Below are 25426 nucleotides of genomic sequence, written 5' to 3'. Positions count from 1 at the left end.
ACTGCAACACACTGAGCATCATCTGAAAAAACATTCGCCCCTCACCACCCTCTAAAAATTCAGCAGGAAAGAAACTTTTTACAAATACCATATCTCTCAGTAGCTGCGTAGTGTGAAAGTGATTTTCATAATGTTAGATGGTTAACAGACATTCGGAATGCTAGCCTGCTGATGTCATGTGGATCAAAGCTGTGAAAGAAAGCAAATTTCTTATGTGGAGTTTCACAGTAAACACATTTTTTGTGTGAATGTTGTGCTCTGGATTGTGTCACTGACTTTGTGCAAACCACACTAATCATATGTAAGCAGCAAAACTGGAGAACATATGTAATCAACATGATAAAAATAATATATGATCCTTACTCAAGCTGGCACTGCTAAGAAACATGAAAGTATAGCTGCAAATAATACTAAGTGAGAAAAGTCATGGAAATACAGAATGAACAAGTGTCTTATACTTCCTGTTGGTCTGTTTCTCAGATGTGGCAATATTTTTTTGTTTGAAAAGTACTCCGGACTGCACTTCAATAGAAGTTACAAACATCAAAATCCTTTCCCAGCCGTAAAACATTTTACAGCTTAAAAAATGACAGATTTTACTTTCAGTCAAGCAGAGGAATTCCTAGAGTGGCACAAGCTCCTTGAAACTTTCCAGGTTCTCTCTGAGAAGTGGGGGAGGGGGAGAAATTTTTCCATAGTGAACTAAGAGTAGGTTCTCCTGTTCCACATATGCAGACAAATATGATGTGCAAATTGCATTATAAAATGAAATTTTAGGATGTTTCTTTAAAAAACAGGAGCAAATTTTTGAAGGAAGGGGGGTTTGTTGGTTGACACCATCCGCTGTCTGTTCCACATAGGAGAGCAGCTTTTCAGTGCTTTGGCAGAGCCCCTTTTAAAAGCACTTCACCTGCCCACTACCATTTCCCTATGTCTTGATTTGCTCGCAGGAGTGAGCATATGAAGGAACAGTTCTTCCCAAGCCATCTTGCTATTCAGATTGCAGCAGAAGACCCAGGAAAAGAACTCTTTTCCAGCTAAGTTTGGAAGAAAGTGACTGAGCTAGTGTGGAGGTTCCTTGAGATAATGGACTGTGCTACAAGGCAGATGGCAACCTTTAGGGACATATGTTAGCCCCCAGACCTCCAATTGTGTATCCCTAATTTACAATATGCCATGTCTTTGGTGACATTGCTTGATATTATTGTAATAATTTAGCAGTCCTTGGAGAACTCCCGCTAAACTGGCTATAAATGAGTCAGGTCAGAAAACTTAGCAGTTAAAAGAGCATTCTAGTATTTTGCTATATAGTCACTATCAGAACTGTTACTACACATTGTTTTAAAATAGAGAATTTGATCAGATCTTGCTGTCTTTAATGGCTGATAAGATTCTGGATGAGTGATTTTCAACCTTTTCCATCTCATGACACACTGACATGGCGCTAAAATTAAGTCACACCATCCATTTTTTGACAATTGGCAAGGCAAACCACACTGCAGGTAAGGGGCTCAAATCCCCCAGTGGCCCTACTAATAAATTATCTCCCTTAGACATTTTTCCCCCACAATTCTTAACCCTATGTTGTTTTCTTCTTTGTTGGAAATGCTCATAAGAACATAAGAACATAAGAACAGCCCCACTGGATCAGGTCATAGGCCCATCTAGTCCAGCTTCCTGTATCTCACAGCGGCCCACCAAATGCCCCAGGGAGCACACCAGATAACAAGAGACCTCGTCCTGGTGCTCTCCCCTACATCTGGCATTCTGACTTAACCCATTCCTAAAATCAGGAGGTTGCGCATACACATCATGGCTTGTACCCCATAATGGATTTTTCCTCCAGAAACTTGTCCAATCCCCTTTTAAAGGCGTCTAGGCTAGACGCCAGCACCACATCCTGTGGCAAGGAGTTCCACAGACTGACCACGCGCTGAGTAAAGAAATATTTTCTTTTGTCTGTCCTAACCCGCCCAACACTCAATTTTAGTGGATGTCCCCTGGTTCTGGTATTATGTGAGAGTGTAAAGAGCATCTCCCTATCCACTCTGTCCATCCCCTGCATAATTTTGTATGTCTCAATCATGTCCCCCCTCAAGCGTCTCTTTTCTAGGCTGAAGAGGCCCAAACACCGTAGCCTTTCCTCATAAGGAAGGTGCCCCAGCCCCGTAATCAGCTTAGTCGCTCTCTTTTGCACCTTTTCCATTTCCACTATGTCTTTTTTGAGATGCGGCGACCAGAACTGGACACAATACTCCAGGTGTGGCCTTACCATCGATTTGTACAACGGCATTATAATATTAGCCGTTTTGTTCTCAATACCCTTCCTAATGATCCCAAGCATAGAATTGGCCTTCTTCACTGCCGCCGCACATTGGGTCGACACTTTCATCGACCTGTCCACCACCACCCCAAGATCTCTCTCCTGATCTGTCACAGACAGCTCAGAACCCATCAGCCTATATCTAAAGTTTTGATTTTTTGCCCCAATGTGCATGACTTTACACTTACTGACATTGAAGCGCATCTGCCATTTTGCTGCCCATTCTGCCAGTCTGGAGAGATCCTTCTGGAGCTCCTCACAATCACTTCTGGTCTTTACCACTCGGAAAAGTTTGGTGTCGTCTGCAAACTTAGCCACTTCACTGCTCAACCCTGTCTCCAGGTCATTTATGAAGAGGTTGAAAAGCACCGGTCCCAGGACAGATCCTTGGGGCACACCACTTTTCACCTCTCTCCATTGTGAAAATTGCCCATTGACACCCACTCGCTGCTTCCTGGCCTCCAACCAGTTCTCAATCCATGAGAGGACCTGTCCTCTAATTCCCTGACTGTGGAGTTTTTTCAGTAGCCTTTGGTGAGGGACCGTGTCAAATGCCTTCTGAAAGTCCAGATATATAATGTCCACGGGTTCTCCCACATCCACATGCCTGTTGACCTTTTCAAAGAATTCTATAAGGTTTGTGAGGCAAGACTTACCCTTACAGAAGCCATGCTGACTCTCCCTCAGCAAGGCCTGTTCGTCTATGTGTTTTGAGATCCTATCTTTGATGAGGCATTCCACCATCTTACCCGGTATGGATGTTAGGCTGACCGGCCTATAGTTTCCCGGGTCCCCCCTCTTTCCCTTTTTAAAAATAGGCTCATGAACTCATCTTCAGAGTTAGTCTTTCTCTATAACTTCTCAATTAAAGCTTAGTAAGATGGTGGACATGTAGGTAGGCAATATGAGTTTATCTTGTTCACAACCATCATTAATATGAGGCAGTATGAAACAGACAGTCAAACAGCATCATATCAAAATGGTAATTATTACCTGAGTTTTTTGTAGTTTATATGGTTAGGCTATAGAATTTGGTATGTAGGCTGTGTTATTCACTTAGTTATACCATTTCTATTATGCATGATGGTGAAAGAAAAGCCAGTTAGATAGAGTACAATAAGAGGTAGTAAGGTTTCACAACCTTGGTTGACTGTTTCTTAGATATACCGTCATATAGTGACAGTTGCCTAACAAAATACTGCTAGTATTTACATTGCACCCAAGCTGAGTTGGGATAATCAACTCAGTATTAAAACTCTATTGATGAACTCTTGGAATTCTGTAGTGGAGTCATCCACAAATTTTCCAAACACTATGATCCAGACCATTGGGTGCTAAACCCCGGCCCATGGGCTGGATCCAGCCTTCCCCTGCATGAATGGAGCTTACTGTTCTGCAAGGGAGCCGTTCAGCAGGGCAGCCTGATACCTTCCTTCTTGATCTTCCTAGAACTTTGCACTGGACTGTCGCTGCCCATTGCCCTAGCAGGCTTTGTGCCCAGAATTCTGGGCAGACTCAGTTGCCCAGCATGAAGTTCTGGGGAGACAGGGAAGAAAGATATCAAGCTGCCCCACAGAACGGTAAGCTCTGTTTGCACTGGGGACAGGTGTTTCAGAGCTCAACGGTCCTGAGTTTGGAGACCACTGGTCTAGAGCAGTGGTTCCCAAATTTTTTCAACTAGTGGCTCCCTTGACCTAGGCTCCCTTGGACCATTGGCTGCAGCTCCCCATTAGGGCTGCAATCCTATTGATTGTATAGGGCAGTTAGTTTTTTGCAAGCATTCTGTGGATCCCCTGGCTGGTTTTCACAACTCCCCAGGGAGCCATAAGTCACAATTTTGGAACCACTGATCTAGATGTGCAGATTTGTCAGCAGTATTTGGGAAGTCAGTATTCAAATGAGTGATTAAGGGCCCAATCCTGTCCAACTTTCCAGCACCAATACAGCTGCAGTGCAGCCCTGATCTAAGGGAGCGAATGTTTCCTTACCTTGAGGAGTCCTCCATGGCTGTCCCCTCACCGCAGGATGCAGCACATGCCCCCCAGCACAGCTACACCAGTTCTGGAAAGTTAGATTGGATTGGGCTCTAAGTACCTTAAGAACCGCCCTCTTAAGGTCTAGTCAGCAAGTCTGTGGTCTCTATGTCCTTATTGGAGGTTAGAATGGTGAGTCTTCTCCATTATGGTTCCAACCTATGGTTCCTTCACTCTGAGGAAAAGCTGGTTCTTCACTGAGCTTTCTGATATGTTGTAGAACCTCTCTCTTTGGTCAAATGTTCAGCTGAACTGGACTTTTCTTCTGTAGCTGTTTAAGCTATAATCCGTTTGTCATTCTTGCTTATATTTAATGTTATAATTGTGTCTGTGATATTGTAGTTTTTAAGTTTTGATCTGTCAAGAAAATGGTATCAAAGTATTTTAAATAAATCTTTGATTTGCCATTTATTTATTTATTTAGTGTATGGCATATAATACATGGACTTACATAACAATTAAACTAAATCACATATCAATGTCCAGTTCATCCAGACATTCAAGACAGAGTTACCTTCATTGAAAAAGTCAGACCGTGGGCCAGTATACGCCCTCAGTTTGCAGCCAGACACAATGTGGTATATGGTTTGGTGGGAGATACTGTGGGGTAGATACTAGCTGTGGGGTAGATCTACACTGTGGGGTAGATACTAGCCCCCATTTAAACATTGAGTCCTGGCAAACACCGTGTAGGGTAAGGATCCTGTTCAAAGTTTTCTAGTGCCAGCGAGGTAAGTTGAAACCTGGCACCTTAAGTGTAGGATTGTCTATCTACCTACCTGTTTCTGGGCGTTCAACTGCCCATTTAACTTTCCATTGGGCGTTGATGTTGAAATTATTGTGCAGATGTTGTGTGAGTGCCAGAGAATGGTTTCTGTATTTAAGCCTACCAGTTGATAGATGAGGAAGATCAGCATGCAAGCTTTGCCATTATTTCAAGTTTTTCTAACTTAATAAGAATCAAGAAAGTTCTGAAATCTTTTTCTCAGCATGACTTATGTTAACAAAACCAACCCTCATTTATATGTTACTCTTTTGGACCATTATATCAAAATAACCTGGCATCCATTTTAGTTATGGTGGGATGACTACAAGTCTCCAAGCAGTAGAGTGTTTAGCATTGTACTTCTAGTGGTAGTATTTGCATTTAAATAAATTCCAGTTAAGCAACTAGATGACTTTCCACAAAATGTTTCATTCTCTTGGGCTCTTCCTTCTGATTTCAAAAATATGTTTTTGAATAGTCATTTCAAGGATACTTTGCTGCCATATATGTTTAAAATTGACATCTAAAGTCTTGGTTGTGGTAAACAGCTTTACTAAATAATTCACAAAAGCTCCAGAAAGCTTGCTGTTACTCTTTTTTTATTAATGGTTTGTGAGTAAACATAATTTACATTGTATTTGGTTTCAACAAATGTTTTGTTTGTTTGGAAAGTATTTTCCAGTAATATTTAAAACAGATTATTTTCTTTCTTTTAATTATGGTGGAATTTTAAGTTGAATATAATGTGAAGGCTTTGCTTCTGTTACTAAGAGAACTGTATCCTAGTTGTAATGAGACATTTGTTAACTTCTGTATACAGCTTGTGGTTCATTCCATAAATACTTGTGGGTTCTCTGATGTCCTTCATAGGCCTTTATCTATGACAAATTTTTACCACAGCTCTTGAAGTGCTTTGTGAAAATGGGTGTGGGTTTCTTTCTTTCTTTCTTTCTTTCTTTCTTTCTTTCTTTCTTTCTTTCTTTCTTTCTTTCTTTCTTTCTTTCTTTCTAATTCTGCCCTAAAAATCTTTGCAGTTTTAAGCATCTTTCTTTTCAGCTTTGCACTGTTTCCCTTACTTTAAATATTTTATTATTTTTACCATTTGGAATCTTGTTCTGTTGACACAAATTCATCAATAGACCTATTTTTATTTTATCAGGTAAAAAAGTCTATTTTGTTTTACTCACTATACAAATTTTACAATCTTATGTCATTTATTGTAAATATCATACAATATAGAATGAAAATTAGACTTCATCTGAGGTCACTCAAATATCATCTGTCTTTGAAGAACACGTGGCATGTACTACTCATGCTGTCCTAATTAAAAATACCACTGATTATGTTAATTGGTGATTGAATGCAATCTGTATGCTATATTTTAGACACTATTAATGTACAGTTCACCAGTAGGAAAAGCAAGCAAATTAACTTTAAATACCCATTTTGTATTTCCAAATGCCATGTTTAGCTTTCAGTGATTAATTTTGTAGAATAATGAAATGATATTACGCGCAAACCTTCTGCATTTTTCACAAACACAAATTTCTGATCCCAATCCTAGTCTATTGTGTAACTTGCATATTATTTGTTTTCACAACCCATCTCATGGTGGCTGGTATTTGCCAAATATAAAGTCCTCCTCAAGGACCTAGGATATTTAGAGATATTTAAATAAAGGTGCATAAACGTTGCATAAAACATTTACCACACGTTTACTACATGTGCAGTTCCCAGTAGAATTTGGTGCTTTCATTTATATCTAAGGTATGTAGGTGTTTTTCCAAGTTTTTTTATGTGGCTCCTAAAACACCCACTACTATCAGCACAATCTTTGCCTTTCTTTGGCAGAGTCGCTCCACCTCAATCTGAAGATCTTTGTACTTGGTTACTTTTTCATACTCTTGGAGTTCAATTCCCCCGATGTTGACAAATCTATAAATTCAACCATTTTCTTTTCCACTACGGTTTAGCCTTGTGTATTATGTGCCAGAAGTTTATCTGGTTTTTGTTGTTTGTATACTGTTTTTCAACTAAAAGTAGTTCACCAAGCAATTTGCATAGCAAACTGCTATGCATATATTTCAGTGGGTCTTGTGGTAGACTTTCACAGGAGTGGCATTTGAATATGAGGTTGCACAGCCATAGAACTTGATAGTTTCCTCAAAGTGACTTGGCCCTGTCCTCTGGTCTGCTGGAGAAGTGGGGATCAGTTGGCAGAATGGTATTTTCATGCCTTTCCTTCCATTTGCAGCCCCCTGCACTCTCAGGAAAAATTGCTCAATTTTGCAGGGACAAAGTGCTTTCCATTTACACAATAGCAACTTAAGCTACCCAGTGCAATTCTGTTTACAATTTCATATGCTTCAAGTGGTTTAATGTACAGTATTCAATCCAGTAACTAGTGTTGTTTGTAGCCTCAGTCTGTGTCACTTTTGAATCAAGCCATCATAATTGACTCATAGTTTCAACTTGAGGAAAAGTGAAGAAAAACAGATGTAACGTAGATTGTCAATAAATTAGCTTAAAATATATCACAGTTTAAATTGCATATTTAAATTAGTTTGTCTTGGGAATTCTTCAGTCATGAATTTAGTACAGAGGTTCCCAAACTTTTCAGTGCTGCAGCCCACCTTGTCCTCTATGTTGGATTGCGACATGATGCTCCTGCTGGTTTCAGAATGCCTTAATGGGAGGGCCCGGAGGCCTCTTTCTGGTCATTCCTGGCCCACAACCCACACTACTGGCTTTTTCAGATCTCAGAATGGCCTGCAGAAGCAACTGGAAGCAACTTCTGGTTAAACTGGAAGTTGCATCCACAACCGGAAAGTTGCTTCCATTCATTTCTGTGGGCCATTCTGAGGCCTTCAAGGCCAATAGAGTGGGTCATGGACCCAGCATGACCCAGAAGAGGCCTCTGGGGCCTCCCATTAAGGCATTCCAGCACTACCAGGAGCATTGTGTTGGGCCCACAACACATGGGCAAGCGACCTACAGTTTAAGAAAAGCTGGTTTAGTACATGGAAAACTCTTCCCTGTAGGAAAAACAATGCAAAACAAAATTTTGTTACATGGTCACCTGCGTGCACCTAGTGTGTGTTATACTCACAGCAAAAAAAGTCATGTGTAGTTATTGCATATTTAAAAAAAATCTGCATTCTGTTTTTCTTACATTTCTTAGATAGCTACTTTCCATATTGAAAAAATATTGCATTAGAAACAACCCTTCTGGTTTGCTTAATAGACACTCATCTACTAAACAGAAACATTCAGAAGCAGTCTACTTACCTTTCCTGTTTGTAGATATGAGGTCTTCTTGTTTGAATTTCACATGTCAGTAGTCTGAGAGTGCTATATTTGTTTTTCAGAGGCACTTAAAAAGAGTGTAGACAGTGGTTCTCACACATTTAGCACCAGGACCCACTTTTTAGAAAGAATCTGTCAGAATCCACCGAAAGTAATGTCATGACTGATAGTGACATCATCAAGCAGGAAATTTTTTTTAACAATCTTAGGCTGCAATCCTACCAACACTTACCCAGGAGGAAGTCCCATTTACTATCATTGTTAAAAGGATATACATAGTAGCTTGTTAAAAGTACAGGTGTGTAACATTTCCCCAAATGCAGTCACAAAACATGATAGCATCAAATCTAATATATTAAAAATAAAATATTGAAATGAATGGGGACCCACTGAAATTGGTTCGTGACCCACTTAGTGGGTTCCTGACCCATAGTTTGAGAAACACTGGTTTAGAAGAATGAACAATATGTTTACTTAATGTATGCATTATGCACTCTTGGGTTGGAGATAATGAGTTCTCCACAGGATGAACCTGAATTATTTCTAGAACTGTGACATCTTTCCAAGATCTTGTGCAGAATTTTGTAGAATGCACATCACAACTAAAGCAAGCATATATCTCATCACTCATAAATTTCATTTGCAAAAATCAGCAGACATGCCTGTGTAGACCCACTTTTAACCCATTTTTCCCTGGTGTACACATTTGGTCCCTGTTGCATATATGCAACGTTGGGCAGAAATGACTTAACTAAATGTAACACTGGAACTAACTGATAACCCCAAACCTGTATCTTTAATTTAATAATTACTGTCTTGATACAAATAAATTTTCACATGGGCTAGTCATGTAGACCTACAACTGGCATAATCTCCCATGCTAATTCAAAAACTTATTTGGTGTGCACTTCCTATACAAAGTGTACTAACATTTGACTGATTTAATGTGAAGGCTTTGTGTTTGACTTTGGCACTCACAAAAGCAATGGTGTACTCTGTGGCTTCCTTCAGCAGGATATAGGTTTCTAGGAGATGTTGCCTGTTGCTGCCAAAATACCTCAACAATATTGTTGGGAATGATTAAAAAATGTGCTGTTAGCCATTTTAATTCTAAGTTTTAACTCTAAGTTCTACAAGTGTGTTTTCTGCAGTTTTCAGTTTACTTTGATTGTTCTTGAGTGTGAATGTTCCTCTGTTTTACCAATTTAAAAAAAACAAAACTGTTTAGACTTGAGTGCCCGAAGGCACTTTTCACTCTTTTGTGTTCTGACCTTATAGTGAACCTTGATTTAACTGAATTTGGAAATAAGGGATGTTGTCTGCTTCATTAAAAACTACTCATATATGTTTTGCACATATGCATTGAAATAATGCATTCAGATTTAATAGACTTTTGGCATTAACTGACACCTCTTCCCCCCATTAGTCCATGGTATCTGTTAAAATCTGGGTAGTTGCAAGCTTACAAATAAGGCTGCAGTCCCTAACACTCTTACCAAGAATGTTTTACTCTGCTGGGGCTTACTTTTGAGTAAACATGCTTAGGATCTGATTGTGTACAAGGATCCTCTAAATTTAATTGAAGTATAGATATGCCATTCTTTGCACCATATTGTATGCCGCCATCCAGATAGGAGTGTATTTGCTGAGCAGGTTTCCCCATGCATATCTGCACCTAGAGGCAGAACAACATAACTGTGCTGCATGCATCATTTCTTGGCCTAATTAATCAGCTGAGACCTTACATGCACAGCTCTTGAAGCTGAAATTCTGTATACAGGTGCGACCTCAGTATCCACAGATTTAAATCTAGCATCCATAGATTTAACTTACTGCGGATGCCAGCAGATACCAGGGTCACAATTTATATTCCTTTAAAATGGGAGACATGCCAAAATTTCATTTCTTACCTTCGTGTGGTCAAACTATGTGGTCTCCAAGCCTAAAAATAGCTCAAAACATGCACCTCTGGGTCACGCAGAGATTTCTTGCTCCTCTAGCTCACCCCAGAATGCTTCTCTCTCTCTCTCTATTTCCCTGAGCGCTACCAAAACTACTGAGCCAACACAGATTGGTCAGCTAACATTATGGATCTCCTCTCTCTCCAAGCATCTCATCCTTTGCTCAAAAAAATGTAGGTCACTTCCTGCAAGGTTATTGCCTCTTTGCATCATAAAAGCTTGCTTCATAGCCCTTTTTCTGTCTTTGAGACCCTTTTTTGCCTATGGAGAATTGTGTGCTGGTCCTTTGCTGCTGTGACCCCTGCTACTATATGCTCTCAAACTTCATAGAAACAGGATAGCTAACCTTGATCCACTGTGCAGCCTCACCAGTGATGAGCCAAATCCTCACTATGTTCCTTGGCTTTACTGAACCTTTCCCACTAACTTCCCCAATTTCCTCCCTGGCACGCTAAAACCTTTCCTTGCCTCTCCCCAGCTCCTCTGTGAAGCCCATCTAATCTTCCTACATCCTTTCTCCCCCATGCTTTTCCCTCTCTGCAGTTGCAGATGGTAGCAAAAAATCTGTGACAGGGAAGAAAAGTTGCAAAGCTGCCCCCCAAGCCTGGCACCTGGGGAATTTGCCCCTATTGCGCCCTCCAGTACGCCGCTCAGTTTGAACCCCTATTCTGGTTTTGGAACACTACAGTAAACATTTGTGCACCTTTACTTTCAACTGATGGCACTTTATGCAGATACTCCTGTTTTTCAGTGAATCTAATTTTGTTTTGGGAAAATTGTGAAACAAATTTTCTGGGTGTTTATAGTGCTTGGTGTTTTATTTTGTTGTAACATGTATTTATGGTTAATTGATGGTTCTGTATTTTCTGAGCTGCTTTGAGTGCAACTTGTTACAGAATAGCAAGGCATAAATACCGCCTGTGTAAATTTTCACTTGAATAATAGTTACAAAAAAAGAACACATCTTTCCTTTGTGTCTAGTGAATGTATGTACTTGTGGTAATATCTTAAGAGATGTTCCATTCCTTGTTAGAGTAAAGGAGAAATGTCTCTCTTAAAATAACACTTGCCACCAACAATTCTTGTAAGCACATCCTTAGTATTTTAAAAATGCATTCCCCAATTTTGGGAGGTACTTTTTAATCAGTGTAAACAATCGGCAAAATATTGTAAGTCTACAGTATACTACAGTGTATACAATTAAAGCTGCAATCCCATACACACTTCCTTGAACATAATCCTCTTTGAACACAGTGGGACTGATTTCTGAATAGACATTCGTGGAATTGTGTTGTGAGTTGTGACTGCTAAATTAAGTAGTGACTTTAATATACTGAGATCCCTTGGCTGATCTGATCATATAATCAAAAGTGATATTATTCTTGTTCTTATTATCAGTTATTAGGTTAGTATAGAACATTTTATGGAGTAGTCAAATGGCATTTATCAGTAAGATGTTAATTCCAGTACATATATCTGTCATAAGGATTTTGCATTATCCCCAACACAGTAGCTGAAGGCTGACCCTCAACCTGTCAGATGTAAATGGGAGGGAATAGTGAGAGTTGTGAATGAATGAAAGGTTGATAAGGACTCATAAACAAAATATTTCTATTATCTGGCATGTCACACTGCACACTAGGTGGCCTTAGGCAAGACACTGTCTCAACCTTGAACCACATCTTGCAACGTGGAGTTCATAATTCTTTTTAAAGTATTAAATACAGAAATCACAAGATCATATACAACTATATATACAGTAACAGACATTATGCCATATGTTCTTCAGTATCAAAACAAAACAAAAGCCTTCAAGCTACCCAGTTTTATTACACATGTGTGTACCATTCAGAGAAAGTTATTTATTTTAAATAGCTGTGAGAACATTATCAATTATTGTAAAAGGAAAAATTGTTTAGATGGTGCCCATATGCAAATGTTTCCATTGTTTTAATGCTAACTTGTATTTGAAAGGAAAATGTTAATATACTGAGGACTTTGGTTGGAAAATTCTAAGCAATTGAGGAAATAATACTTTAGACCTATTGTACAGGTTTGCTGTAGGTAAATGTGAAATGCTTCAAGTGCTCAAAAAGTATTGTGTAAAGGATTATTATTGCAGCAATTATCACTCCATTCTTTGGTCAGAAGTGGGTGTTTTTGTTTTCATTTCTTTCCCTCCATATCTTTTGGGTCAAACTTATTTAAATTGACTTTGTCCAAGAGAATATAAAGATTCCCAAGAGGATGAATGTTGCCAAATCTTCAAACTTTTCTAAATTTTGATAATTTTTTATTTTTGTAGTTTGTTTTCCATAAGAATGTAGACCATTTTCACTTATTCTAAACACGTTTGCACTAACTTGACTAATATAAATATTAGTTGCATCCTAAGTGCAACAGCTAAAGTCTATTGAATTTGATATGAGCAATGAAAAGACATAAGGATGTGCAGAACTTCCTGAGGAAGTTCTTTAGACCTATCAAAACTTTTGGCCTCCTCCCAAAACTCTTCAAAAGTTTCACCTGAGTTGGTCAATCACATTTGTTTTGACTTAAGTGAAATTTCAGTGACAGCTGTGGTGATGAAACAATGCTGAGATGAATTAAAGAAAACCAGATTGCCACAATTGAATGTGTAAACAAAAACAGAACAACCCCACTTTTTATAATACCAAAATATTTCATATCTAACACAAGTAAATAAGAATAAAGATATAACATGCATCTTACCAGTCTACCATTATTTTCTTGTCAGGACAATCTTCCTTGGTTAATATTTCACTGATAGATTAGCACAAGTATTGGTTGAAGTCAAGACTTTGAACAAAAAGCAAATGTTATTTTTGTCAATATATCAGGATATTGCCTTTCAGCTTTGGAAAGCTGGTGAATGCAGTTTGGTCTAGGCCCCACGTGCTGCTGAAGAAGGGTAAAAAAAAGTTAGTATTATGATACAACTTGGGATAGTTTTAATATTATCTTTACACTCTTTTTAATATTATCTTTACACTCTTTTTGTTTTATCTAAGCTCTTTACATATAAAATTACTTTTAAAAAACACTAGAATTTGCCTTTGTTAGTAATTTCTTTTGTCTTACATGTAATGCTGAAATATTATAGATGCTATTTCTAATACAACTTAACCATATTGAGTTTCGGTTTCTTGTATCCTATAGAAGATATTTAGCATTTATTTCTGCTGCACCTGTCATTTTACCCTCTTACCTTTATTTTATTTCCATCATACTTAAAGTCATGACAAATTATAACTTTACAGGTAGGATGTGTGCATTTAATGTATAAAGAGACAGCACAGTGAATATTGTTTCAAATTTCTTATCTTTTCAAATAATTTAAATGTGCTTTTTAGAGGATTTGACTGCTGTCCATGTATGGGTTTGATAAAACTGACACAACTGCGGAAACTAGCTCCTGTCGCATGTCAGCTTATCAAATACTCTGTGGACACTATGTGTTTTATTTTAAAATAAGGACCACACGGTAAACATGAAGTGTGTGTTCAGTGGAACTCAACCTCAGTACTTCCAGGTGAAATATATACAGCACCTGATAAGGCTGAGGTATTGTACCACTAAACAAAGAGAACCTGAAGCAACCAGTGAGTGTCAGGTATGACTAGATGAAAATTACTGCAGAATCAAAAGGAGAGTTGGTTTTTTTGCCTCAGTTTAGTAGTAAGCCAAATATTTATGTAATGTTTGGGAAAGCCAAAATCTAGTGTCCTGTTACAGACAAGCAATATTGAATTCCGAGCTAAAATTCTTTAACTCATAAAACAAATCTGTAAAGAATGTGTTACATTTTTACATCTGGCTTTAGCCCTGGTTATTTCTTATTACTGCTAACCTCACTCCCTATTCTCTGTCCGCCTTCTTGAGTCTATTTAGGAAAATTATGTTTCTCTGGTGACTTGTGGAAATGTTTTATCATCCAAACAGATTACTAAACCCTCATTTAGAATCATGCACATTTGCAGAGTTATCAAATCAACATTTAGAATACGTGCCCTGAAGATTGTTGAATACCTAAAATAAAACATTATTCTGCCTAAACACAGTGATATTACAATGCTAAATTACAGTGATAAATTAACCTCTAGCTGTTCACTCCTTATGTTAACATTTTCTTGAAACATTTTAACAAGAGGCAGGTTTTATTTTGCTTTGTTTTATTACCAGACTGATTATACTTATTCACACCTTAAAATGAAGCTTTCAGAGTCTATTTTTACAATTTTCCCCTACTTAACCTGAAAAATATATTATATAGTTGTCATACTTTACCTTTTTTCCACTATTGTGCTCCAGATATAGCTCTAGAAGACAACTGCATTGGAAAACGTTCTTCAGCTTATTTGTGGTAAATTACTGTACACAGAGCTTTTTGCAACAAGGCACTACTTTTAAATGTCTGGTCACCTCACGCGATATGTAGTGCATTTCCTGCCACTAGGATAAGAGGAAGGAAGCACAAGGCCAAAACGTTTGATGTGTGGTCTACTGTAATTCCTTTCATGTGTTCAGTGGCTTTTATATGATCCATGTACTACAATCAATTCTGACCATGCTGTGGTCCATTTCATTAAAGCTGACCCTCGTAAATGGAAAACAAATTCACATTTTAGTGGAATTCACCTGCCACCACTATTTTAATGAAAGGGTTATCATTTTGCCCTTAAGCTGATTTCTTTATTAAGAGTTTTATGGAAAGGTTTCCTTTGGCTTATAAAGATAATTTCATTTTTTGCAAGCTAAATGCAAGGGAGCATCAGATAAATGTAAACCAGACATGGCAGCTAATATTTTTGTGATTTGAAGGAGTCTGGAATCATTCCTCAAAAATTCACATTTGAGTGCATAAAGATAGCTAGTGGCTTCCTGCGTCTTTTTTCACACTACAACTTCCATGTGGGGCCTGATGAGTGGTTATGAGCATTCAACCATTTTATATGACCTGACCAGCCCTGCAGATCAGTTCCCATTGTAGTGTTTGTTTGCCTGGCAGTATGGAGACAAATTGCATGGGGTGGACTAGTCTATATGGTGAATTCGGCCACAAAAATGGCTTGCCTTGTGGAATGGGTACCATGTGGACATAGTTTCAAATTACCTCTTAACTGGAGCTGTATCATGAGAAGTTATTTGGAACCTGATAATAAATAAATTGTTATTCTGACATTAAATTTAAGGTTATTCTGTGGTGGAAAAAGAAAAGCATCAGTTCTTCCATGTCTTCTTCCATGTTCTTGCAGGTGCAAATGTGAGCCCATTTCCAAGTAAATCCAAAGCTGTGTGACTCTAAGGACCAGTCATTTACAGTCAGCCTACAACTTATGCATTTTCTATTTGTGCAAATTCAACTACTCATGCTTGGCAAACAAGTAAACCAAAATAAATAATAGTGCAATAATAATAAGTGCTAATAATAGTTTAAATAGTGCAGGCTATTCTGCCTGCCATTCCGTTCACTAAATATGTGCCTGAGAGTGAGCATGAAATCAGAGAATGATGCTGTTGTTTCCTCAGTCAGTCTCGGTTCCCACCTATTGCTTGTAATTTTTAAAGAGACTGCATGTATTTTTCAGAAGTAAGGGATTTTCAAGGTAATTTTGGGTATAGACGATTTTAGCTATATGCACTAACTCTGGAACTTAACTCTTTCATATGATGCAGGTTGACTATATTTATTTTTATATTCCTCTGGGTATTTGGAAAATCAAAGTACAGATTTACTATGTTCTATTTTCATATTTACAAAAGGAACTCTTTGCAAGAAAGAGGCTAACACACATGTACTCTGATGCATCTGTAATGAATCTATAGAGAAAGCAAAATGAAATGCTATGAGAATAGAGTCACTTTATAGCAATATTGAGTAACATTTCAGGTTTTAAAAACTTCAGTTCTTTAGACACAGCTCTTGCATTATTTGGCAATGTGAGAGCAACTGTAGTATTGCTACTTCTCCTTGAGGAGTAATGCAAGAAGCAGCCTTGGTTGCTCTAGTGCTGAGGTATTCAATCTGCCTCCAGGGGCGTCGCCAGGCATCTGGGGGAGAGAGGCTGGGCTGGGCTGCTCTGCTGCACATGCTGCCTCCTGACTTGCTGCTTTTCTGCAGCTGTGAACAAGGTGGGTGGGGCAGCATGAGGCTGGGAGGGCATGGTGGGGGGAGGTGGGAGAGAAGGCTGGCTGGGCAGGCAGGCAGGCAGAGGTGTCTCATCTCATCATGGAGCTCTCTCCATGTGCAACCTCGCCCCAAGGACTACATTTCCCAGTGTGCCCCTCGCCCTGGGCATCCTGGGATTGGTCAAGGCTGCTTGGGAAGGAAGGAACCAGCCTGCTCCTAGTGGGGGGGGGGTGTCCAAATGCCCCAGCCTGCATCCCTCTGTCTTGCCTGGGGGAAACAGGGGTGGCATCTGCATGTTGGGTGTATGTGTGTGAGCAGCCCCAATCTACTTTGGGGTGAGTTGTAATCTTGCTGTATGTGACTGCAATCCTTTCCACACTTCCCTGGGAGTAAGCCCCATTGACTCAAATGGGGCTTGCTTCTGATTAGACCTACATAGGCTTGGGATCTGTGTCTGCTTAACCAAGGATCCTCAACTTTCTCTTTCCTCCCCCTTCAAAAAAGAAAAAAAGCCACTCTTGATGGCTTTGTCTCCAAAAATTGATTAAAAATAAAAAAAATCCCCTTTCCTTTTCAGTCATCCCTTTTTCCTCCTGTCTCCTTTTTTTTGGGGGGGGGGGAGTACTCTATTGGCTGCTATTGTAAGACAAAAGGCACAATCCTAGCTAGGTCTACTCAGAAGTAAGTCTTATTGTGTTCAATGGGATTTACTCCCAGGAAAGTGGGGTTAGGATTGCAGCCAAACAGTCTCTAGGTTGCAGTTAGCAGATACACACAAAACAAAGTCTTCCCCTCCTGCAAATCATCACTTCCCCCTTCCTTTCCAAAACCCTCCAGGTGTGCTGCTAACAAACTCAGGGCACAGTCCTAACCAGGTCTACTCGGAAGTAAGTCCTATTTTGTTCAGTGGGGCTTACTCTCAGGTAAGTGTGGTTAGGATTGCAGCCTTGTTCCTAGTGTATAATTATAACACCTTCATCCCCATTTTGGGGGTAACTGAGGTGAGGTGTTGTAATGGGGAGCCGTGGCAAATGGCTACAAGGATCAGGGAAAGCGCGAGCCGGAAATGTTCGAGAACCACTGCTCTAGTGGTTGATCTACACAGGGGACTTGATGAATGCATCGCTGCTGGTTCTGCTGGACTTCTTAGTGACTTTCAGTACAATTTATTTATTGGTGTGTATGTGTGTATGTATAATAAGAAAAATCCTGCTTTTCCATAGTCCATTGACCATGGTATTCTTCTGGAGTATCTGAATGGGATGGGATAAGGGACACTGTTTTGCAGGGTGCCAGTCATTCCTTGAGGGTCCGTTTCCTGGAGGGTTCTACTCCCCATGCTATTTAAAATCTGTTCTACAAGAAACCATTGGGGTCAGTCTTCCAGGGGTTCAGTATAGGGTGTCATCAGTATGTGGGTGACATCCAGCTCTATCCCAATGGGATAGTGGTTGTAGAGGTTCTGAACCAGTGCTTGGAGTCAGTGAAGAGCTAACAGGTTGAAATTTAAATCTGATCATGGCGGAGGTTGTCTTGATTAGGAGGCATGCTGGAGCAGCAATGGAGGATCAAGGTGTCATTTTCAGGAGTGTCTCTGTCCTGGACACGTTTAGCCACAATTACCACCACCCCCATACTTTTGTCGGCTCTAGATAGATTATTGCAATGTGCTATAGGATTGCCCATGGAGGGAGAACCCTCCAGAAATTTCAGCTGGTGCAAAATATAGTTGCTCAGATGACAGCATTCATGTGACATCATTGTTGATGTAGGTGCGTACCTTATCAGTAGTATTTTCAGGTATGATTCACTGTTTTGAATTTCAAGTTGCTGCTAATAGGTGATGTTAGTTTTTTTTTTTTTAATTGTTCCTAACTTTACACATTGTAAGCCACTCCTAGGTCTTAGAAGATAGGCAGACTGAAGGTTTTTTGAAATAAGTAAATAAATAAATACAGGATGCTGCAGTGTGGATCTAATGCGGGTGGACAGGAAAGTTCTCATGCATGCAATAATCACTCATGGAAAGATAAAATTAGAGGTGCGTATTGAAAAGCCACTGGTGCTTGAGCATTATAATAATTTATAACCCTTCCCAAGGCACAAACTCTTTCTCTCTACCGGCCTCCATAGAGGTGTGTGTGTACTCCAGAATCTAAAAGGGTATATATGCAACTGAATTTTTTCAGAGCTCTCATGTAGAGCAGCATGTTGATCCTTCGACACAAAAGTATTCTAGAGGAGAAATGGGTAGTGTGTGTATGTATGTCAGCAGCTTGTCTCCTTGAGAAAGTTCTTGTACCTGATTGCTGGCATGCTTTCTGATATTGGGAAGTATGGTGTGAGATGGGGGCATTAGCTGAACCTAATGTGTGTATTCGTGCTTCTTTGAACCCTGACTTTAAATTTCTTTACGATGCAATCTCAAAAATGCAGGGCAGATTACAAATTTCACATATTCTACCTTCATATCAACAAAGGCCAGGCTAAGGCAAAGTGACTTTTCAAATATCAACAAGGGAAAACAGTTCCAGCCAGATAATCTGGATATTTCTCTGCTTTGGGAAGGAGAGAAATGTGTAAAGCTGGACCTTCTATAATAAATGTTATCCAAAAACACAATGCCATTATTTATATCTTTTTTCAGAATATACTCTTTGTTTTTTGTTTCTTTGGCCTTTTATAGGTCTCAGTTGACCTGTAAGGGAATACATTTGACTTCCTTACAATGAACCTCTGAATTATGCCTGTTCAGCAGTGAGTAGTAACTGATTCAACATGAGCTGTTTCTTGTGTAAACATACGAAATGCCTGACCCAGACTAAATCAATTTAAAAAGGAAAACATTAAAGTTATGTTTCCTGTTACATACTTAAGTCGTCTTTGAGTGCATTGCATTGCTGTATTATTACCAACTATGGTTGGTTGTTAATTAATTCTCTGATACCACTTGCAAAGAGGATGGTAGAGAGCACAAAGGATACAATAAAAGATATGTCTAAGTTTATGCATACCAGTAATTGGAGTAACTTTTACACTGGGACTCAGGACATTCTTAGCATATTCTTTGTCCAAATTTCAGATGCTATAATGGCAGGTTACAGAATGGGACAGTGATCACATCATACTTGGGTTGGTCCATTGCTAGAGGTTTGTCAACAGGAGCAGCAGGGGTTAGTGACTGAGAATGCAATCCTACCTTGCCACTGTACCAGCGTAGACCCCCCACACCGGTTCCTGAGTGTCGCAAGCATGCCATGAAGCATGTTCACACTGACTTGGGAGTTGGCTGTACCAGTGCAGAGGCTCCTGCCGGCTCCTAAAGGCCAGATCCAGCCCTGGATGGGGTAAATTTGCATCAGTCGGGGCAGGCCAGCACATGGAGTGGGACAGTGTGGTAGGAGGGCAAAATGGAAATGGAGAGCGGTCGTTTTTGGGCAGGGGAGGATGGGATGGGAGGCAAACTGGACCCGGGGCCATAGTGTCTCAGACTGAATCCTAACCCCCCTATTCCCAGCCCTGCAGCCTTATACTGGTTGCTCAAACATGCACCAGCAATTTTGCTGGCGCAGATCCGATCAGCCCCATTGGGCAGGCTGGGACTCAACACAGAGTAAGGGACCCAACTTTGCTCCTGGATGTATCCCCTTAGCTCGAGTTGTCGTCCTGCTTGCACCTAACGTCTGTTGGACTCAGCGCAAGCCTGTCTGCTTATCTATTCCAGCACAGGTCAGGATCGGGCAGTGAAACGTTTACTTTCATGTGGCAACACCAGTTCTTTGAGCTGTCTGTGTGTTTATGGTCCAAAGCAAGTGGCAGGTCACACTCTTGATTTGATTTTATGGACTGTGTGGGGGGAAGAGTAATTGTCATGAATGGGGCATTAGGTGAAGTGAATTGCATAGTCCTTCTTGACAGCTGCAAGGGTGTTCTCTAAGTGCTAATTAGTAGGCAAGAGATAAACTGTTAAATTGAGCAGGAAAAGGACAATAATCTGACTTGCTTATAGAGACGTTTTCATATAGTTAAATAATTATTTGCTGTATGATTTATTTATTTTTTTGGTGGTTTCTGTCAATATTGATGGGAGCTAACATTCAGTTCATCTTACATAACATCTTACATAACTCTAAGTATAATCTGAAGTGATGCAAACATCTAAAGCAAAAAAATAGGACCGGAAAGTCAGGAGATTCAAATAGTTCTTTATCCAAGAAATCCAATATGATATTTGTTAATTTCTGCTTTTGTTTTTTCTGAAAACGGAAGCCCAAATTTCCAAGGTTTCATTCTCATTAATAGGAAGACAGCCATTATTTAAAAAATAAAACTAATGCTTTTTCACATTTGTACTGTGTAACCTAGGAAGAACTAATTTGTAATTTGTGTTAAAATCTCTAGAAATATGACTCTTTAAGTTAGTTGGGATTTGTTTCCCTGTTAAGGATATGTTATTAAGGAAGTGCCTTATGAATTGTAAGTGTAGTTTTGTTGTAGAAAAACATATCATCCACTTGAAGGGGTGGCCTTTCCTATGCTGGAAATCAATGGGTATAATCTTGAAAGCATCTAACAGCTGACCAGGTATAATGTTTGTACTGTGTATTTTTTTTTCTTCAGAGATAAGGGAAATACAAATATTGATATAATTATCTTGTGAAAATTATATTACTTTTGTATACATTTTGCAGTTTTACATTTTCTATTTTACATTTTTACATTTTCTGTTTATCTGTTTTTTGTTTTATTTATTTATTTTCTGTTATTGTTCCAAAACTCTTAATGTTCATTTACAGGACTTGCTAGATCTGTGTCTAGAGAATTTGAAGGACATTATGTACATTTTATATGCATTTAATGTACCCATCGTTGGTGGGTCAAATGCTGCTTGTATTAAGTAGACCTTATTACCTAATTAACCCTACTTGGGTGTAAACCATTTTTTAAAGACTTTATCCCCATATTATGACCCTGAATTTGTTCCAGTGAATCTGCTTAGAGATTAAAACAATTAACTCTTAACTCTTCAATTTCTTTATTCCTTCCTAGGAGAGCGCTGAATTTAGGAATTCTTCGAGATCCTGGATCTGAAGTTGAAGACAGACAATATCAGATAGACCTCCAATCCATCAACATTGGTACTGCTCAGTGGGATCAGTTGAAGCCAGAGAAGGAAAATGGTAAAGGAAGGGTACTGCCAGAGAATGAAAGGAATTCTCAAAATCCAGCACTTGAATGGAATATGGCCAGTAGGTAAGAAACAGCTTTAAAATTGTGCCTCATAGACTGTAGTAAAAATTGTAATGATAACAGCATTTTAGTATTTGTACATTCAATTGTATGTCTGCATTCCATAACAAACATGTTTGCCACAAGATAGAGACAAGAACAGTACATTTCAAATGGTTGTTTGTAGCAATGTTGCACTATAATTGCCATACAGATACAGTTATGTCTATATTTCCATAATAGCTTATTAAATAGCCATAAAATGTAACTTTGGGCTGAAACTTGGTGCTCACATTTCCAGTCTAGGAACAACAGAGTTATTATCCCTTTTGTAATTTTATGAAGTTTGAACAAAACCAGTTTAGACAATTTTAAGCCAGTAGAGGACAAAAATATTTTTTTTTCTTGGCTCTAAAACATTTTTATGCTGTTCTAAATGAAAACAGCTGCTGTTTCTGAAATGACAAATTTCCGCTGATTGGTTGATATACAAAAAAGGACTTCCAGCGCAAACCTACTTAGTAAGCTGCCTTATGTTAAGTCAGACCATTGACCCATCTAACTTGGTATTGTCTGTCAGTGGTTTTCAGTGACCCACGAGCATGGGAAGCCCTACGTCTGCCTCCTTAAGGGGCAGGGCAGGAATGGTAGCAACACGATTGCCACAATTGCACTGCTGCTGAGGGCAAAAGGGTTTTTTTTAAACTTACCACAGTCAACACTGGCCTCTGGGGGGAGAAGCCCCAAGAACCTCTCTGTAGGATTCCCTGTACCTCGGAAAATGTTAGAATAGCTATTGGCTACTACCAGTAATAGTATTAATAATAATAGCTAATAGCTACTTCCGGTTTTGCAGTTGCAAAGTGGAAGTGGATCACTATCACTATTTTTACCTTTTTCATGGCATGGGGAATATTGCAGTGATGTCCACAGGGCACCCTTCACCCTCTCCCCCAAATGGTACATGCTATGGAAAGTTTAAAAAAAAAACTTTCTGTCCCTGGCAGCAGTGTGATTGTGGCAATCGCATTACTGCCACCTCCCTGCCACTGCAAAGACTTAGAGTGTTTCTCAAACTGCCAAAGAGTTTGAGAACCACTGGTCTACATTAAGTGGCAGCAGCTTTCCAGGGTTTCTTAAAGTGTCAGCACAAAGTTGATGTGAGCAAAGACCTGCACTGTGCCTCCCATGACACCCCTCCACCATGGATTGATACCAAAGGCTCAGGAAGTTGTGTGCTTTGATGGGTGAAGACACTCAAGCAGTGCCCAGTCTGGCTATTTGTAGCAATGTCACACTATCACTGCCATACAGATGCAGTTATGTCTATTTCCACAATAGCTGCCTGATCCTCGGTAATGCTCCTGCCTGCTTAGAAATGTTTCTTTGATATCTTTCATGTTTAGTTTTCAATTTTGAGTATGCTGCTGCATACTGCATAGACATTTATATGTTTTTTAAAAAAATTTCAATTACAGTCCGCAGTACTTCTGTGCAGGTAATGTAGTAAATGCAGGTAAATGTAGTTGTGTCTCTCCAATCTCCACATATCCATTTGATCTGAATAGAGCAGTGTTTCTCAAACTGTGAGTTGGGACCCACTAGGTGGGTCGCGAGCCAATTTCAAGTGGGTTCCCATTGATTTCAATATTTTCTTTTTAATATATTTGTCTCGATGCTACCATGGTATGTGACTGCATTTGGGGAAATGTTACACACCTGTACTTTTAACAGGCTACTATGTATATGCTTTTAACAATGATAGTAAATGGGACTTACTACTGGTTAAGTATGGGAAATATTGCAGCCTAGGATTGTTAACAGTTTTCCTGCTTGATGATGTCACTTTCAGTCATGGCATAGCATCTGGTGGGTCCTGACAGATTCTTATTCTAAAAAGTGGGTCCCTGTGTTAAAAGTTTGAGAACCACTGGAATTGAGACTATACATACCCTGAGAAAAATATGGTGAGCCTATTCATGAAGGGTCAGTTCAGAAGGTTTGATGAACATGTGAAGGGTAGGGCAGAGTTGGCAAGCATAATTATTAATAATGCTGACTCACTCATGAATTCTTTGTGTGCAGCATATTTTTTATTTGATTTAAAGAAATTTGTACCACACCTTTCCAATGCTGAAGCAAATACCCAAGGCGGGTTACAAAGCTTTATAATCAAGTACATAGGAAAACAAGTGAAAACATCAAACAAGGCTGTACAGCATTAATTTTAACATTGCATGGTGAAAAACAGAGCAAAGTTTAAGGGGAAAATAAAAAAATAACTAATTGAGCCAGTGGGGAACAGATAAGTTTAGGGAGGCAGTCAAGTCACGACAGTATGACAGAGGCACAGAGAGCTAATATCTGCTCTGCAGCCAAAACCAAAACAGGTATGTTTTGAGCCCTTGCCGAAAGCCCTCGAAAGAGGGAGCAGTTCTCAATTCCCCAGGAAGGCATTCCACAGCTGTAGTGCCAACACAGAGAAGGCTTGCCCCCAAGCTGCCACTTCTCTCACTTGGGACAAAGGTGGCACTTGTAGAAGAGCCCCATAGTAGTATTGTTTGTTTGTTTTCCTTATTATACATTAAGACATATTTAGAATCTTCACAGTGCCATAAAAAGCTTTTCAAAATTTTTCAAAAACTTTGGATCCTGTGTCTGCTCCATATTACAAATAAAAATTGTGTGGCGTTGGAAAGGATTTAGTGGAGTTGACCTGGAGCCGTAGCAAAACCTGTGGCCAAGAATAAAGTATCAAGCCCATTAATAGCCAAGGTAAAGGGCAGTAAAAGCAGAGGTGAGGCAGGCTATCAGCACAGTCAGCTAGTAATCAAAAGGACATACAAATACAAGAGGAATGGAGGCATTGTTTGTGCACAGAGGAATTCATGCTAGTATTTTGGACTTCTGTGTCTCTTGCACATAATTTAGAAATTAAGACTTAAAGTGAATCAAGTATAGTACCCTACCAACCAGTAGTGGGTTGCATTTACAGTTTTCCTTCTGAGTAAGGAATGCTTTGCTCTGGAGGAAGGGGAACACTGGATCTGCTATTTCATATGTCATGCTTTTTAATGAGGCAGCGCGAGCTTTTTCATACACACTAATTGTTTAAAGTATGCTTTTGCAAAAGCTTATCAATGCTGGAGTTTTGCAGGTAAGTTGTAACAATTGTGCTCTAGCTGACAACTAGATATACAATTGCCTTGTCATCCTGACAATTCAATTCTTTTTAAGTTTAGTCTTCAAGTGTGTGAGAGGTAATGGGGTTGTGGGGAGGGGCTTGTTTTTGTCTTGCTAAGCATTGATTCTCAGATAGGACGATTGTGACTATATGTAAACCTAAAGTTCCATTTTTAAATCATAAATGCTAGCAATGGCCTTTTTTAAAAAAAAAAAAACCTGCTTTTGAGAACTGAAGATATGATTGCCAAGTTTCATTCTGGAGTGACTTCTAATAGCATTGCTATAAACCCTAGAAAAGTGCAGTTTATAATGGAAATGCTGACACAACAGTAACTCTAGCAGTGATCATGATAACCTTGGTGCATACACATTTGTAAAAACAAACCACAGGTGGGGCCCCATCAGATACCCTGGAAGTTAAAGAGCCTTTAAAAGCTTTGCAAATGTTTCAGTGTTCTTATCTATTAGATG

General features: G+C 39.3%; 1 protein-coding gene across 4 annotated transcripts in view; it reads left to right on the top strand.

Annotated features, from left to right (window-relative positions):
* The window catches only part of VPS13B (vacuolar protein sorting 13 homolog B), a 494765-nt gene that overhangs the window by 283465 nt on the left and 185874 nt on the right, over positions 1 to 25426 (top strand). For all 4 annotated transcript variants that reach the window (XM_066626564.1, XM_066626562.1, XM_066626565.1 and 1 more), the window contains exon 31: positions 21590 to 21793. In XM_066626564.1, coding sequence (XP_066482661.1) covers positions 21590 to 21793 — 204 coding nt within the window. The remainder of the gene's footprint in view (positions 1 to 21589; positions 21794 to 25426) is intronic.

This window comes from Tiliqua scincoides, chromosome 4 (assembly GCF_035046505.1).
Source record: "Tiliqua scincoides isolate rTilSci1 chromosome 4, rTilSci1.hap2, whole genome shotgun sequence".
NCBI classification, from domain to species: Eukaryota; Metazoa; Chordata; class Lepidosauria; order Squamata; family Scincidae; genus Tiliqua; species Tiliqua scincoides.
Note: the sequence above shows the minus strand (reverse complement) of the source record. Positions and strands in the feature narration are given on the sequence as shown.